Raw genomic sequence first — 15,446 nt, forward strand, 5'->3', positions numbered from 1 at the left:
TATCTAATGAGTTGGCCTAGCCTAGATATTACCTTTTTGGTTAGTAAATTTAGTAGATATACAACTACTAGTAACCCCAGTGAAGAGCACTTCAAGGTAATCATGAGGATAATGAGATACTTCTTGCGACCTTGGACTACACTATACTATCTAGCTATACTAGAAGGGTATAATGACGCTAATTGGATATTGAGTATCAAGGACTCTAAGTCCAGAAGTGGCTACGTGTTCATGATACCAGGTTCAACTGTATCATGGTAATCCTTAAAACAAATCATGATAGCTAGATTCACAATGGAGTCTAGCTAATAAACTTATACAAGTTTAGTGAAGATGTTGGATGGCTATGCCATTTTTAAAATGATATTCCTAGTTGGGAAAACATGTACCTCCAATTTGTATGCATTACGATAGTCAAGCGGCAATTTGAATGGCATATAGTAATAAGTATAACGGTAAGTCTAGACATATAGGACATAAACATAATAATATTAATAAATAGCTGCCAAACACCTTGTGCTCAGATGGCAGAGTAGTGGTTCTCTCATATGGGAGGTCATGAGTTCTCGCATCAGTCGAGGCCATGATGAATGAGAATGAGAAACTAAATTCACTAAATTCTAAGCGTAAGAATCACCTATATGAAAAAGAAGTTGACATAAATCTTGTTATCATTTTGGACACGATGCACTTATAACTTATAAGTTATATTTAACCATTCATTAATTTTTAAAATAGAGAGACTGAATTAACACAAAATTAGGTAGAAGAAGTAAAATTAAGCATCCATGTTTGTTTAATTTAATTTAATAAGTCTACCTATTTTTTGTCAAAAAATTCAATTAGAGAAACTAAATTGACAAAAATTAGGTAGACTTAAATGTTTGTTTAAATTTAATTCTTCTACCTAATTTTGTGTGAATTCAGTCTCTCTATTTTAAAAATTAATGAATTAAAAATAATAATTAACTTAAAAAATGAGGCGGAGAGAGAAGGAAACAAAAAAAACTAAAAAAAATTGGCAGTTGACATCTGGGGTTCTGCTGCTTTAAATACTGATAGGAGAGTTGTCGTTCATTTTACAAGTATTGAGCATGTACACGTATTGAGAATGTAGGCTACAGAAATTTTCAGATAGATGGGTACATGAATCCGTATAATATAGACAGAGAAACAGAAAAAGAGAGAGAGTCACGTTAATCCTGAGATTTTCAGCACCCCCACATTTCACCTTTCAAGGTCCATTCTTTTTTTTTTTTTTTTGAAAACTCAAGGTCCATTCTTTATCATTCATCTTTCCAGCTCTATCTTGGGATTTGCATGTAAATTTTATTTGTTTTTTCGGGTTTCTGATCTGTTTCCGATCTTATGCTATTTTTTTGGTTTTTGTCCAAAGGGTATTTGATTTCATATATGCGTATGAGTTTTGCATGCATTTCCTCTTTTTATATTATTATTTTGTAAAATGAGAGAAAATTTGCGATATTGGTGGGTTTGATTCGGAATGGTTTGATTCCTGACATGCGGAAAGTTTGTTTCTTTGCAGTGATTTTTATGTTTTGGGGAGGGATTGGAATGGGCAGCCCGGATACGTGAACAGAAACCACGGTAATGACATTGGGAAAAGGTTTATTACAAAAATTGTTTTGGATTTTGTGGTAGAAAAAGGGGAAGACAAAAATGGCGTTCGGATTATCTTCTTTCCTCGAAAGTTCGGATTTGTTCACGTCTGATCATGCTTCCGTTGTGTCGATGAACCTCTTTGTTGCGCTGCTTTGCGCATGCATTGTTCTTGGCCATCTACTCGAGGAGAATCGCTGGGTGAACGAATCCATTACTGCCCTTATAATTGTGAGATTTCATGCTTATTATTGTTCATATTGGTTATATGTTCCCTTCTTTTAATCCAAAAGAATGTTGTGTGTGTGTTTGTGTTTGTGTGTGTGTGTTTTTTTTTTTTTTTTTTTTTGGGTGGGAAAGGAAGTAAAATATAGATCTGTTAGATCATAGAGTGGCAAATTATTCTGTGGATCGGGGTCTACCTTGCAATGTGGACCCGTGTCCAAAATACATAATTTACCTACTAATGAGGTGTTTGGTAAGATGTAAATCATGGAATTGTAATTCCATTCCTACCAAACTCCATGAAATTGTGGAATTACAATCCATGGTTTAATTGGAGGAATTGCAATTCCAAGGGTCCCTAAGTATTGCAATTAATTTTATTGCAAATAACTATTTTACCCTTCTTCTTCTTATTATTATATTATTATATAAGGATTTTAGTCTTTATTCATTTCTTCTCTTTCAATTCCCGATCATTATATTCATGCTTACCAAACAATGTAATTTAAATTTTCACTTTATTCTTTTTCCACTGAATTACAATTCCTTTCCTCCCTAATATTATCCTCCCAACCAAACATCCTCTGAATGTTCACAATTTACCTACTGAATGTTCGTCGGATCCATGGTATAACAATTGATAGTAACCTCCAAAAGCCTTCTAGCATGTGAGTCTGGTTAGAAAATCATTGGTTTAATATTGGCATGAAGTGATACTCCCAAATGGGAGGTCATGAGTTCGAATCTCAGTGGGGGTGATACTGACTCGATGGGTTTCAGTAGGTTGAGAAAGTATATATAGACAAAGTCACAGATACTACATGTAACGTGGTCAATAGTACTCAAAAAAAAAATTGATTCTTCTCAAATATACCAAAAAAGTCATAGTGTTGTGAGAGTGGCATGGAAAGAAAAAGGTATATGGTTAACTGATAATTTAATTATAATATAGTTTGTTATTATCATCATTATTGTTATTATTTTAATCTTTATGTTCCTTCACAATTGGTTAATGATGTTTAGAATAAAATTTCTATATGTGTTTTGCTATTTTCAATTATATTTCTGTCTACAGTAGTATTAATATTGTATTGTATCTATTATGCATTGATGGCAGGGTTTGTGCACCGGAGTTGTTATTTTGCTCCTTAGCGGAGGAAAGAGTTCACATCTTCTCGTCTTTAGCGAAGATCTTTTTTTTATATATCTCCTGCCACCTATAATTTTCAATGCTGGGTAAATCTTAGATTTTTAATGACCTCTATATTGTTTTTTTACTCGTGTGAATTTATATCTTCCTTGTATAAAATGCTTTTGTGGGGGAAATTAACAGTTATTACCTTATAACTGAAAGTTATTGGTATTTGTATTGAAAAGCATGAATTGTATTGTGCAGAGAAGCTGTTCTTTTTGTTGGTAGCAATTAAAATTTGAGCACGGTAATTTAAAAGGATGAAAATCGATAACTAATTCCGGAAAAACTATGAATATGAGCATCACATTCGTTATTGAGGTTGTTAGAGTAGTTATTTGATTCCTAACTTGAAATTTAGTTTGGTAATCTCGTGGTTCAGTGTGTAATTCTGCCAAATAATTTTTTTTTTTCTTTATAAATGCATTACTCTATACCAGGTTTCAGGTGAAAAAGAAGCAGTTTTTCGTGAACTTCATGACAATTATGCTGTTTGGAGCTATTGGCACACTTATTAGCTGTTCTATTATATCATTTGGTACTAATCAAAACCTCGACATTCTTATTACCAGCTAATGCCTTCTTTGTCCCGAAATAAAATTTATGTTGTGACTTAAATCATTTAAATGTTTGTCCCACAATTTTATGTGTGTGAATACAAGTGGAATATATATGTGGCTAGGTGCTAATTTACTATCATTGATTTATTTATGATTCCAGTTTTTTGGGTCTATATAGAAAGTGTGTTTTTTCTTGTAGAAATCAAAATTTGAAAATGATAAGAAATTGTTAAAGGAAATGATCAAAGAAAGAAGAAAGCTGGCTTGATTTGTGAATGGTAAATATGACAAATGGGATCGAGGGAGTGTAAAAGGTCTGTCATTGGAAATGTTCTGCTTACTGGATTTAATGTGTAATACCATAGTAGCATGTAGAAAGTAAGACGAGTAAGGGAGAATATAAATTCATAGCTACAATGGTCATTGAAAACTTTTCGGAAATAATGTGAATGAAGTAAATGCTTGGAATACATTGTTGCTTGCTTCATTTCCTAAGGTGCTCGGGGTGAGTCTCTAGACTGTGTCCAAATATTACGGTGAACATTTTTCATAACCTCATGATGCTTAAATGGCTTTCCTGTTTAAAGGAATGTGTTCTGTTGGTTTCTTTATAAATGGGATTGGTATATTATCAACTCATATTGCTGTCTCTATATGATTTAGGTGCGGTCAAAATTTTCAAGAAGTTAAATATTGACTTTCTGGATTTTGGAGATTATTTAGGTATCATGTATATTCGTCTTCTTTACACACACACGCACATGTATCTTCATGCTTATTGATTCTAACAACTTTTTTTTTTTTTTCCTTTTATTTTCAATTCAGCAATTGGTGCAATATTTGCTGCAACCGATTCTGTTTGCACATTGCAGGTACTGAATATTATGATTTATGAACCGACATATTCAATTCGGTGAAGGCACATTATAGCCGAAAATAAATTTTATTTTATGCAACAGGTGCTCAGCCAGGACGAGACACCCCTACTTTACAGTCTCGTGTTTGGAGAAGGGGTTGTCAACGATGCTACATCTGTGGTCCTTTTTAATGCTATTCAAAGTTTTGACATGACTAGTTTTGATCCAAAAATTGGGCTTCATTTCATTGGAAACTTCTTCTATTTATTTATCTCAAGCACTTTTCTGGGCGTGGCAGTAAGTCCCTCTCCCGACTAGCTATCTCTCACCTTGTGTCTGCATACATGCATCTACCCCCGTGTGTTTGTACGAGTGTGAGGCTGTTTGTTTCTATCCGCTTGTTTTCTTGTCTTCACATTTGTATTTCAATTGCAATTTGACTTCTTATTCATGCTGCCGCAGATTGGACTGCTTTGTGCTTATGTTATCAAAAAGCTATACTTTGGCAGGTAAATCGGTGTAAACAATCTCTATGAGACTCGGGTTTCCTTCCAACTTTTTGGTGTTTTTGACTTGGCACTTTCATCTTTTGTTTAGTTATTAATGGTTAACTTGTCGTTTTGACCTCTTAGTTAATTTCATTTATTTAATATGTGATGACAGGCACTCAACCGATCGTGAGGTTGCCCTTATGATGCTCATGTCTTACTTGTCTTATATAATGGCAGAGGTACGATCCTAGTTAAGTTGTGACGCTAATGTTGTTGTTGTGCTGAACTGCTTGCTTTCCGTTTAAACAAATTCTCGTGTTGCAATTTAGTGAACTTTTTCGTGTTTTGCAGTTATTCTATCTAAGCGGCATACTTACTGTATTCTTCTGTGGAATTGTGATGTCTCATTATACATGGCACAATGTTACCGAGAGCTCAAGGGTCACTACTAGGTATGCTTCTACAAAGCCTCTCTTCGAGTCTTTGCAAGTTCTCGTTATTGTAACACACGTTTGAGAATTAGGTTCAATCCTACTTCCGTTTTGGTTGCAGGCATTCCTTTGCAACTCTGTCATTTGTTGCAGAGACATTTATCTTCCTCTATGTTGGTATGGATGCCTTGGATATCGATAAATGGACATTTGTGAAAAATAGGTATGTTGAATACGGGTTACACCTATAGTCCTTGTATGCTTGAATGCAGCAAGAAATAATATTTCGTTGTCAATCAGAAGTATTCCCCCTCCGAAATATGTTATAAACTATTGGTCAACACCTAGTATTAACTTCAAGAAATTTAGTTCTTGTTAAGAGTCCCACGTCGAAGAAAAAGAAATAAGAAAGAATATATGGGTTTATAAAGTTAGACTAGCTAATTAATTAGATGCAGTCGCAGTCAAAAAAAAAATTTTAATTAGATGCAGTCTTTTAGTGTGGTTTATTATAACAATTCTAATGCCAAGGACCTTGTAGTCCAGTGGCATCAAACCCTTTCCTTTATATGGGAGGTGGTGGGTTCGAGTGCAGGCAGTCCTGCCCGTATTCAAAAAAAAAAATTATAACAATTCTAAAAGATATAAGCAATAAAACACATTAAATACCATAAAGGAAATCTACTATGTGGTGCGGGTATTCCTCACATTTGTTTATTTTCAACTATGGTTCACGAAACTCATAAATCTTCTTGTATTTATTTATTTATTTTTCTTTCAGTCCGGGAACATCAGTTGCAGTGAGCTCAATATTGGTAGGCCTAATCTTAGTAGGCAGAGCTGCATTCGTATTCCCTTTGTCGTTTTTATCCAACTTAGCAAAGAAAAACTCTTCTGACAAGATATCGTTCAGGCAACAAGTAAGGAGTTTTCTACAAAATTCTCGTTTTATATTATCTTTTACAAGTAATCTTACTCTTGTCTCTTTAGATCATAATTTGGTGGGCTGGTCTAATGAGAGGCGCCGTCTCAATCGCACTTGCATATAATAAGGTAAAGTATAATAGTGCACAAAATGTTACGTTGTCACTTAGAATAGAAAGAAGCTGGTTGGGGTAACCCCAGCCAAGTTAGCTAAGGATACAAACTTGTATCCACAATGTCACGAGTTCGAATCCCAGTCTTCTTGATTTGAGCTAGTCAGCTATGACCTCGTAAAAGAAAGAAGCTGGCCGGGTGGTCTTTCCATTTCCTTGTATTGTTTGATTAAGATGTTTATGCACTGGTGCAGTTTACAACCTCGGGGCATACTTCATTGCACGAGAATGCAATAATGATTACAAGTACTGTTACGGTTGTTCTGTTCAGCACAGTTGTAAGGACCTACACATTTTCGAGCCTTTTTTTCTCTTCTCCGATTCGCCTAGATCCCAGATGAAATCTTACGGTGTTGTGTTTTTTGGTGATGCTTTTAGGTGTTCGGGTTGATGACGCAACCTCTCATAAATCTTCTGCTACCCCCGCACAAGCAGCTATCGAGCGGTCATTCGTCGATGACAACGTCCGAGCCTAATAGTCCAAAGCACTTCGCGGTGCCACTTCTGGACAACCAACAGGACTCAGAAAGCGACCCGATAGCCGGGCCTGAAGTTACTCGACCAACTGCCTTACGCATGCTGCTAAGGACGCCAACCCACACTGTGCACCGCTATTGGCGTAAGTTTGATGATTCGTTTATGCGCCCCGTGTTTGGCGGGCGGGGATTCGTTCCATTTGTCGCGAGCTCACCAGCTGAGCAGAGCCCTAGATGAGGAGGTACAAACAATACAAATAATGTATATGGTAAAGGATTTGCTATCAAGGGAGTCTGAGAAAGCTGCTGGGTGAAATAGTATAAGTTGTATAATAGGTGATTCTGGTTGCCCCTCTTTTGAAATGGGCTCTGGGGCAGGGTGAAAGTCTTTTCAATAGCTAGGTTGCATTGCTACTTCATAAAAGTTTTATTTTGTATTCTCAAACAAAAAGTTTTATTTTGTATGAATGTTGGTGCATTTTAGTACCTCATTTGTATTTTGTAGCATATATTATTTGGTACGGAGTATTTTTTATGAAACAATAATGGCTGAATTATCAATTTGGCTCTATGTTTTGACTCTTAGTAATTGTTTTTATTTTTACTAGTATTTTCACCCGTGTGTTGCACGGAATGAATTTGTTATAATATTTTAAGAAATATTTGAATTGATATACAATTATATAAATTATAACATCGAATATGAGTATGAATAAGTGTATAAATGCAATTATAGTATGAGTCTTCCTTGCATGCAACAAATATCACAAAAATTCAGTGTTCTAAAATAAGTGTATAAATGCAATAGGTAGATAATTTACATTATTGCATCATATTCATTAATTTAATTACTTGTCGGTTAGTTATTGTAAGATCTTGAGGTACACTTATATTTTGATATTCAGTAAGTATAACTATATTAGAGAAAAAATTTACATGGGAGTAATGGGATAATCAGTTGAGTAATTGTTGGTTGACCGTAGAGCGTTGTGTTGGAGGAAAAAGATGATATATAGTGAAGATGATATTGCCCTTCACTATATATCATCTTCTTCCTTCAACACGTTGATATTCTCTGGACAAATAACTGTTGGAAAAAAATTAGCATAAAATGGCATTTTACTGGCAATATTGTGGTACAAATATATGTGGGGTCCACTTTCGATTTGTGTCGGGTCAAAGTGGATTCGTGTTCTTCGTAGTTAGACGAAAAGATTGATATATTGTACTCTCAAAACTGATAATGGGTGAATGAGAAATTGGTTCTCAAAGTTGACCCATTTGAGTTAGAAAAATATAGGAAAAAACCTTTCAAGTAATTTTTGTCCCACATTGGTTTGAGAAGTGGTTTGCACCACTACTTATACAAGAGTTTTTCTAAGGCTTATTGAATTGTATAGCATAGAGACTCTCTTTCGCACGCAAGGGGGGAGGAGGTGCAAATGAAATCCCAAAATGAACTTAAAAAGGCTTGACTCGTGCGCCGACACCTGCATGCACGAATGTCGTGGGTCTGTTTTTATTAATAGTATAGATTTTTTTTTTTAAATTATTATTTTTATTTTTTTTTTTAAATTATTATTATCATCATTATTGTTGTTTTTTTTCCTGCCTATAATACTGACTACCTTTGGAAATATCCTCCAATTTACCATTCCACTATTAATAACGACTTGCTATTATTATTATTAGCATGATACTCGTGCGACGTATGGATTAAAGATTATAAATATTGGTGTTATCTTATGATAATAAGAATTATTAGGTAAATAAATTTTTTAGATAAGACATGTTGATTTTATATATAAGATAGATAAAATTAATTATAAATGATATATAAATGAAGAGACAAATTATATTATATAAAACTAGTGCACACCGATGTAATTCAAAAAAATTCAACGAATTATAGACGGTATACCATTCTGGAGGTCCGAACATATTGGTATATTACATCTTGTGAGACTCTAGTTCTTCCATTAAATTATATCGAATTTTGAACCATTCATCATCTGGAAAATCAAGACAGGTAGCTAATGCTCGAAATCCACAATTTTCGTCAGATCTCACATCTTGCAATTGCATGATGAAAGGATGGAATGTAACCGGAAGTTGATGAATATATGGATGTAAAAAATGTCTATCACTTAAAGTTGATACAACTAAACAACTATTTCGAGTTGGTTATTGAAACTGAAAAGCATTTGGCTTGGCAAATCTCGATGCAGCTGAACAACTATTTCTACTAGGATCTTGAGTGGACATAATTGGATGAACTTGAAATTTTCTAAGAGATTTGTTCTTTGGAGTGGGACACCCGCGAATATTTATTTGCACGGTCGGCTCACGGACCAAAGTTGTAGATGACGCAATCATCTCCCTCAATTTTCTCAATAAACTGAATTAACCAGTTCTTGATTGTTTCTTGAACTGATCCTTAAACATATGAAGCTCATGCTCAAAATCAAAATCAAAATTCTCATTATTTAGAGAGATGAAAGGTGATAAGTCGAGTTTTCTCCAAAATATATCAATCGAATCAAGTGGGATAGGATGATCATTGTTAAAAATATGTTACTTGCTCATGTGCACATGGAAGCCCACAACTGGATTGTGCGCAATCGACATCCACAATTTTCACAAATGAACCCGCCAGCTTTTGACCTCTCAAACTCATTAAATATGAGATTGAGTGCATGAATTGACACAAATCTACACAATTCATAAAAATGTGAAGTGTTAATTGAAGTATGTGCTCCATCTCAACTAAAAGGCTAAGCTGATAGTTGGATTGTACATTTATGTTTTATATAGCATGGCTCTGATACTAAATTGAAGCATGTGCTCCATCTCAACTAAAAGTCTAAGCTGATAGTTGGATTGCACATTTATGTTTTATATATATTATATGCTCAACAGTGTTGAACCAATGTCGAATGACAATTTTCTTTGTTCAATACTTAATTTTTTTTTGTTCAATACTTAATTTGATTGATGTGTCTTGTGACTGAATGACTTGATCGATATAAAATGTGAATATTTGTATTAGATGCACAAATATGCCTTATTAGAAAAATATATTCAAATATACATATAATAATACTTGAAAAGTCAAGCAAAACTGCTTTTAGTTGGGCTAAACGGGACATATATGCTTCATGAGACTGAGACTCAACTAATGCATTCCCTGATTGGTAGAATAAATCTCAATGGTGGCTTGATGTTATCGATGACCTGCACTTTCTCAAAATAATTCTATAGATATGTCATCTACAAAGTAATCCTTTAGCTTCCGGATACATATTCTTGCATGCTTTCATCAATGCCAACTCTCGATCCGTGATGATAACACGTGGGGTAATGCATCGCTCAATTGCGGCTTTGAGACAATTTAATGCCGAAGCATAATCAGACTCATTTTCTTTGTGAACAAAGGCGAACGCTATGCAAAATGTCATGTTGGTCGAAGTTACACCAACAATTTTGACAAGGGACATCGAGTACCTATTTGTTTTATATGTCCCATCTATCAACAAGACATGGAAATGCACACCACTTCTCCAGAGATTTATGATGAACAAATAACAAATCTCTAACTCATTTGTTGCATTATTAGTACGACTCTCATGCACATAACCATTGTCATGTAAAAAAGGCATAACAACTTGCATTTGAGTTTTACATGCTTTCTCCATCATCCGAAATTTTTGGCGTGCATTGTATATGGTTTTTGTAATAGAAACATTATTCAAATTTTGCCTCTTTACAGACGTTAAAATATCTCGCGATTTCACATGCATTGCTGACAAATGTTCCACCAATTGAAATTCATTTGCTGACAATCGCTTCAAGGTGCAGCGCAGTCTCATGATTATGTACCCCACATATTACCCTTACCCTCCAACAACCATCAACACACATGTATTTTCCCTCCAATTGGAATGGATAACCAATTTTTCTTGTGCCTGTATTTTTTTTATGAGATTTTTTTTTGCTCGTAAGTACCACCACAGTCACACTAAAATATAATTGTAGGAATTTTTTCCGGGACCTTTTGATCAGAATGACATATCCGAGAACTCGACCTCTTCTTTGAACGCATTCAATTAAATCTTTGCGAGACATGAACACCTAATAAAAAAAATTATTTTTATTAATAATTAAATTACCATGCAAGTAGAAAATATTATTTGATATTTATAAGAGCAAATTGTCATTTTGGTCCACTAACTATAGGGGTCTTGTTAATTGCAATCCACGACTTTCAAAACTGTTAATTTCGTACCTTAACTATGCAATTTTTATTAATTTTTGTCACTCCGGCCAAGTTGCCCGTCAAATCTCACTGAAAAATCCTAAACCATAAAATAATGAGGGTATATTAGTCATTTCACACCTCTTTCTTCTTCTCCGGTGAGCTTCCACTTTTCTTCGGCGAGCTACCACTTTTCTCCACCCACCAGTTCCTCTCATCCTCTCCCTCTCTCGACGATCCGAAACGATAATCAAATTTTTAATTTGTCATACAGAGCACATTTTTCATTCAAATACGATGCACATTGTTCAGTCTTACAGTTCACAATATTAACCATATGTTAGTTTTATGCTTATAATGTACATTGTTATGCTATACAGAGCACAATTATGTACTTTCCAGTTCGCATTCTTATAGCTAATCAAATAAAATTGTATAGGCTTTATATTATTTTTCCCTATTACTTCCAGTGTATATGTAACACCCCAAAATTTAATCCACAAACTTACCTTAGCCTTAACCAAACACGGGTTACCAAGGGCTAAGTTATTCAACAAATGAATTATAATAATAATAATTTTTTATTTCCTTAATTCCAATATCAACAATACTAACTTGGGGTGAAACCGCCACATAAGTCCTCATGAAACTAGTATAAGGCTAACAAATAATTTAACCATTCATAAATCCATCTCCAGTAATTCAATAAAAATATAGTCCCAAGGGAAAAACAAAGTCTAAATGCAAATCCGAAGCAATCTATTATCCCAAAAACTTATTACAAAACCTTAACTAATACAACTTAGCAGCGCTCTCATTAACTTCAATCAACTCATGTAAATATGGAAATTCAAAACAACACAAAAATTCAAAGTTAGCATATAGCTACGTAAGAGATTACTCCACCTCTGTAGAAAAACAAATCAGTGAAAACAATTTATAAAATTAGCAATTTTTAAATATTAGCCATAAAGCTCAATACCTCAACCATTTCAGAAATATCTTCCTTTTTCTTTAATAATATATGATATAATACACTTGTAGAACGATAATTAAGTAAAAACATACTTAAGGAAGAACAACATCTTATAATGGAACAGAGTCCTTTATACTTAGGCCCTAGTGAACAGCTCCACCCCTAAAAAAAAAAAGAGCAAAAATAGCGACGTACGAATTCCGCTGCTTAATGACAAAAATCCGTCGCTAAAAGAGTTTAGCGACGGAATCAGTCTGTCACAAAAACCCTCCTCGCTAGAATTTAGTGACAAATTTTTTTCCCGTCGCTAAATTTTGTCAAAAACTTCACAACCCGCTCCATTTAATCATCTAGTGACAGAATTTTGACTCCGTCGCTATATCGCTATATATAGCGACGGATTCATGTTCCGTCGCTAGATTTTGTTAAAAACAATTCCACTTATAATTTAGAAGAAAAATAAACCCAGGAACAATTCTCTAGCGAAGGATTTTATGATCCGGCGTTATATTTAGCAAAAAAATTATTTAATCAGCTTGCGAAAAATTCGTCGCTAATCAGTCTCAATTTTATGCGCGGCAATTAACCGCCAAAATTAGCTACGGATTTAACGACAAAATTTTTCCGTCGCTAAATTTTATTTTTTTGAAAATAAGTAAATCCGTCGCTATTTCGTCGTAAATTAGCAACGGAATGAATCCGTCGTTATTTCCGCGTTTTTTTGTAGTGCACGCTGAACACTCTCAAGCTTTCACCCCTTCAACACTTGTTTCTCCTAATTCTTGAGGATTTCTAAGAAAAATAGGTAAGTGTTTGTGTCCAATTATTTATTCTACTCTGTGCAATATGCGTTCTTAAGTTATAAAAATTTATACTTTTGTAAGTATTTATGTCCATCAAATATCATATTTTTTTCCTGTAAATTAAATATAGTTGATGATGTGATATATGATATTTTATGTGAACATGTGTATAAATACATGTGGATGTATGTATATACCATACTGGTTATGTGCATATTTTATATGTTGAGTAATATGTGTATTATGTGGAATTTGATTGTATGTACTGGTGATGAATAATGAGATAAAAAAAAACACATATTAAAGTAAATAATTTTTCTTTCTTGTATTGAAGAATGTATATAAAATTTTAAATATCTGTATGTATACAATTTTCTTATAAGAAAATATATAGATCATAAAAATTTCATAATGAATTGTACGTACAAAATTTATATAAAAATATTTATATATATTATATCTTACTTTAATTTAAACTATACAATATACAGCTTGTTTGAAAAATATATTTATTTATTTATAGCTAATCAAATAAAATTACATAGATTTCATATTATTTTTCTCTATTACTTTCAGTGCATATTTTTATATTATACAAATTTTATAAAGAGCACATGTTTATCCCTTCCATTGCATATTCTTATGGCTAATCAATTAAATAGATTAGTTAAAATTGTGATTTCATATCAACGAATGTGTAAAGAATGTGCAAAAATGCATCAATATAATTGTGATTTCATATCAATGGATGTGTAAAGAATGTGCAAGAATGCATCAATATAATTGTGATTTCATATCAACGAATGTGTAAAGAATGTGCAAAGATTTAACAATATAAATGCGATTTCATAACAACGAATGGATTAAAATAATTTAGAATTGAGTTTACATTCATCCATTGTGTCGATCAAGTAAGTTAATTTGTTGATTATGCAAATAGATCTTGCATCAGGTTGATCGAGAATTGATTTGATCGAATGAAGGAAAGATTGGCGAGGGAAAGAAAGATTCGTGTTTGATCGAATATGGCAGTTAACAAATCCAGTTTGATTGAATGAAGTGTAATTACCAATCTGCCCTTATTTGTGCGAGTGTTTTAGAAATTAGAAGGGAATCTTGTGCGTTGGAATAAAATAGATCTATTGCCATAATTCTATCATATTTCTCACCTAAGGAACATAATGAACATGAGCCCCTTCATATATATATATATATATATATATATATATATATATATAGGGATGAGTTCTGGTGTGAGGTTGCTCCTACGTAAAAAAATGAGGTTAGATTTGAGTCATTGATCAAATCTAGATCAATGACTAAAATCAATGAAAATTTATTAAAAAAAACGCGCGTCCTCCATTAATACTCTCATCTAAGCACCTGGGTTGACAGACGACCTAAAGGAATTCATGAAATTGTTTATGAAATTAATAAAAATTGATTTTATTTTATTTTTTCTTAAGAAAGAAAAACAAAGCACCTTAAGAAGGAAAACAATGCACCTTAAGAAAGGAACTCGAAGAAAAACAAATCACCTTAAGAAGGAAAACAATGCACCTTAAGAAAGGAACTCACGCATCTAAAACTTTAGGCCGACGCACCTTAAGAAGGAAAACAACGCGCCTTAAGAAGGAAAATCACGTATGCACCTAAAGCTTTAGGCTGACGCACCTTAAGTTTCAACAACTAACGCACCTTAATCACATAAACCATGCACCTTAAGACGAAAAAAATCACGCACCTAAAGCTTTAGACCGATATTTAAGTTTTTAACAACTGACACACCTTAAGCACACAGCACAAAACCACGCACCTTAAGAAAGAAAATCATGCACCTTAAGAAGAAAAATCACGCACCTAAAATTTTAGGTCGACGCACCTTAAGTTTCAACAACTGACGCACCTTAAGCACACAATTCACGCATTTTAAGAAGGAAAACTACGCACGTTAAGAAGAAAAATCGTGCACCTAAAGCTTTGGACCGACACACTTAAGTTTCTAATAGCTGACGCACCTTAAGCACATAGCACAAAAAACCCACGCACCATGTACAAAAATCACGCACCTCAAGCATAAAAATCCGCGCACCTTAAATTTGACATAGATGCAAAAATACTATACAATAGATTTAATTTTTCACGCTGAATTTGTTGTGCATTGATACTCATTTTGTTGTGCATTGATACTCATTTTGTTGTGCATCCGTTCTCAGTTTGCTATGCATCCGTTCTCAGTTTGCTATGCATTCGGTATTGAACTCAACTTTCGACGCGTCGAAAATCCAAAAAATGAGGCAGAATAGCCTCGTTTTGGCGCTGTAAAGATTCGACGCGTCGAATGTCGCAGATCTGCGATTCTAAACTTCTAAAAATTGTCATTTTTGCCCTCCATTCTCCACCCACTATAAAAGCATCATTTTCTCTTCAAACCCTAAGCTTGGCTGCGGATTTTGACCAAAA

At 33.8% G+C, this 15,446-nt stretch overlaps 1 protein-coding gene across 3 annotated transcripts; it reads left to right on the plus strand.

Annotated features, from left to right (window-relative positions):
* Positions 1-993: 993 nt before the first annotated feature.
* Positions 994-7,510, plus strand: LOC116006182 (sodium/hydrogen exchanger 2-like). 3 transcript variants are annotated; one of them, XM_031246469.1, is made up of 15 exons: positions 994-1,239; positions 1,547-1,851; positions 2,963-3,081; positions 3,478-3,575; positions 4,261-4,320; positions 4,423-4,469; positions 4,557-4,751; positions 4,917-4,963; positions 5,118-5,184; positions 5,297-5,397; positions 5,498-5,599; positions 6,158-6,296; positions 6,367-6,429; positions 6,668-6,751; positions 6,852-7,510. In XM_031246469.1, the coding sequence occupies exons 2-15, from the start codon at positions 1,681-1,683 to the stop codon at positions 7,185-7,187; spliced, it is 1,629 nt and encodes a 542-aa protein (XP_031102329.1). In that variant the 5' UTR covers positions 994-1,239; positions 1,547-1,680; the 3' UTR covers positions 7,188-7,510. The 3 variants fall into 3 exon arrangements, with proteins under 3 accessions (XP_031102329.1, XP_031102331.1, XP_031102330.1); XM_031246471.1 differs by lacking the exon at positions 994-1,239 and adding an exon at positions 1,292-1,322; XM_031246470.1 differs by lacking the exon at positions 994-1,239 and adding an exon at positions 1,327-1,397.
* Positions 7,511-15,446: the final 7,936 nt, after the last annotated feature.

The sequence above is a fragment of the Ipomoea triloba genome, chromosome 15 (genome assembly GCF_003576645.1).
Source record: "Ipomoea triloba cultivar NCNSP0323 chromosome 15, ASM357664v1".
In the NCBI taxonomy this organism is placed as follows: domain Eukaryota; kingdom Viridiplantae; phylum Streptophyta; class Magnoliopsida; order Solanales; family Convolvulaceae; genus Ipomoea; species Ipomoea triloba.

Coding starts and splice junctions, on each gene's coding strand:
- LOC116006182 (XM_031246469.1), top strand. CDS start 1,681: ATGGCGTTCGGATTATCTTCTTTCCTCGAAAGTTCGGATTTGTTCACG. Junction 5,600..6,157: donor TGGACATTTGTGAAAAATAG/GTATGTTGAATA, acceptor TTTTTCTTTCAG/TCCGGGAACATCAGTTGCAG. Junction 6,430..6,667: donor TCGCACTTGCATATAATAAG/GTAAAGTATAAT, acceptor GCACTGGTGCAG/TTTACAACCTCGGGGCATAC.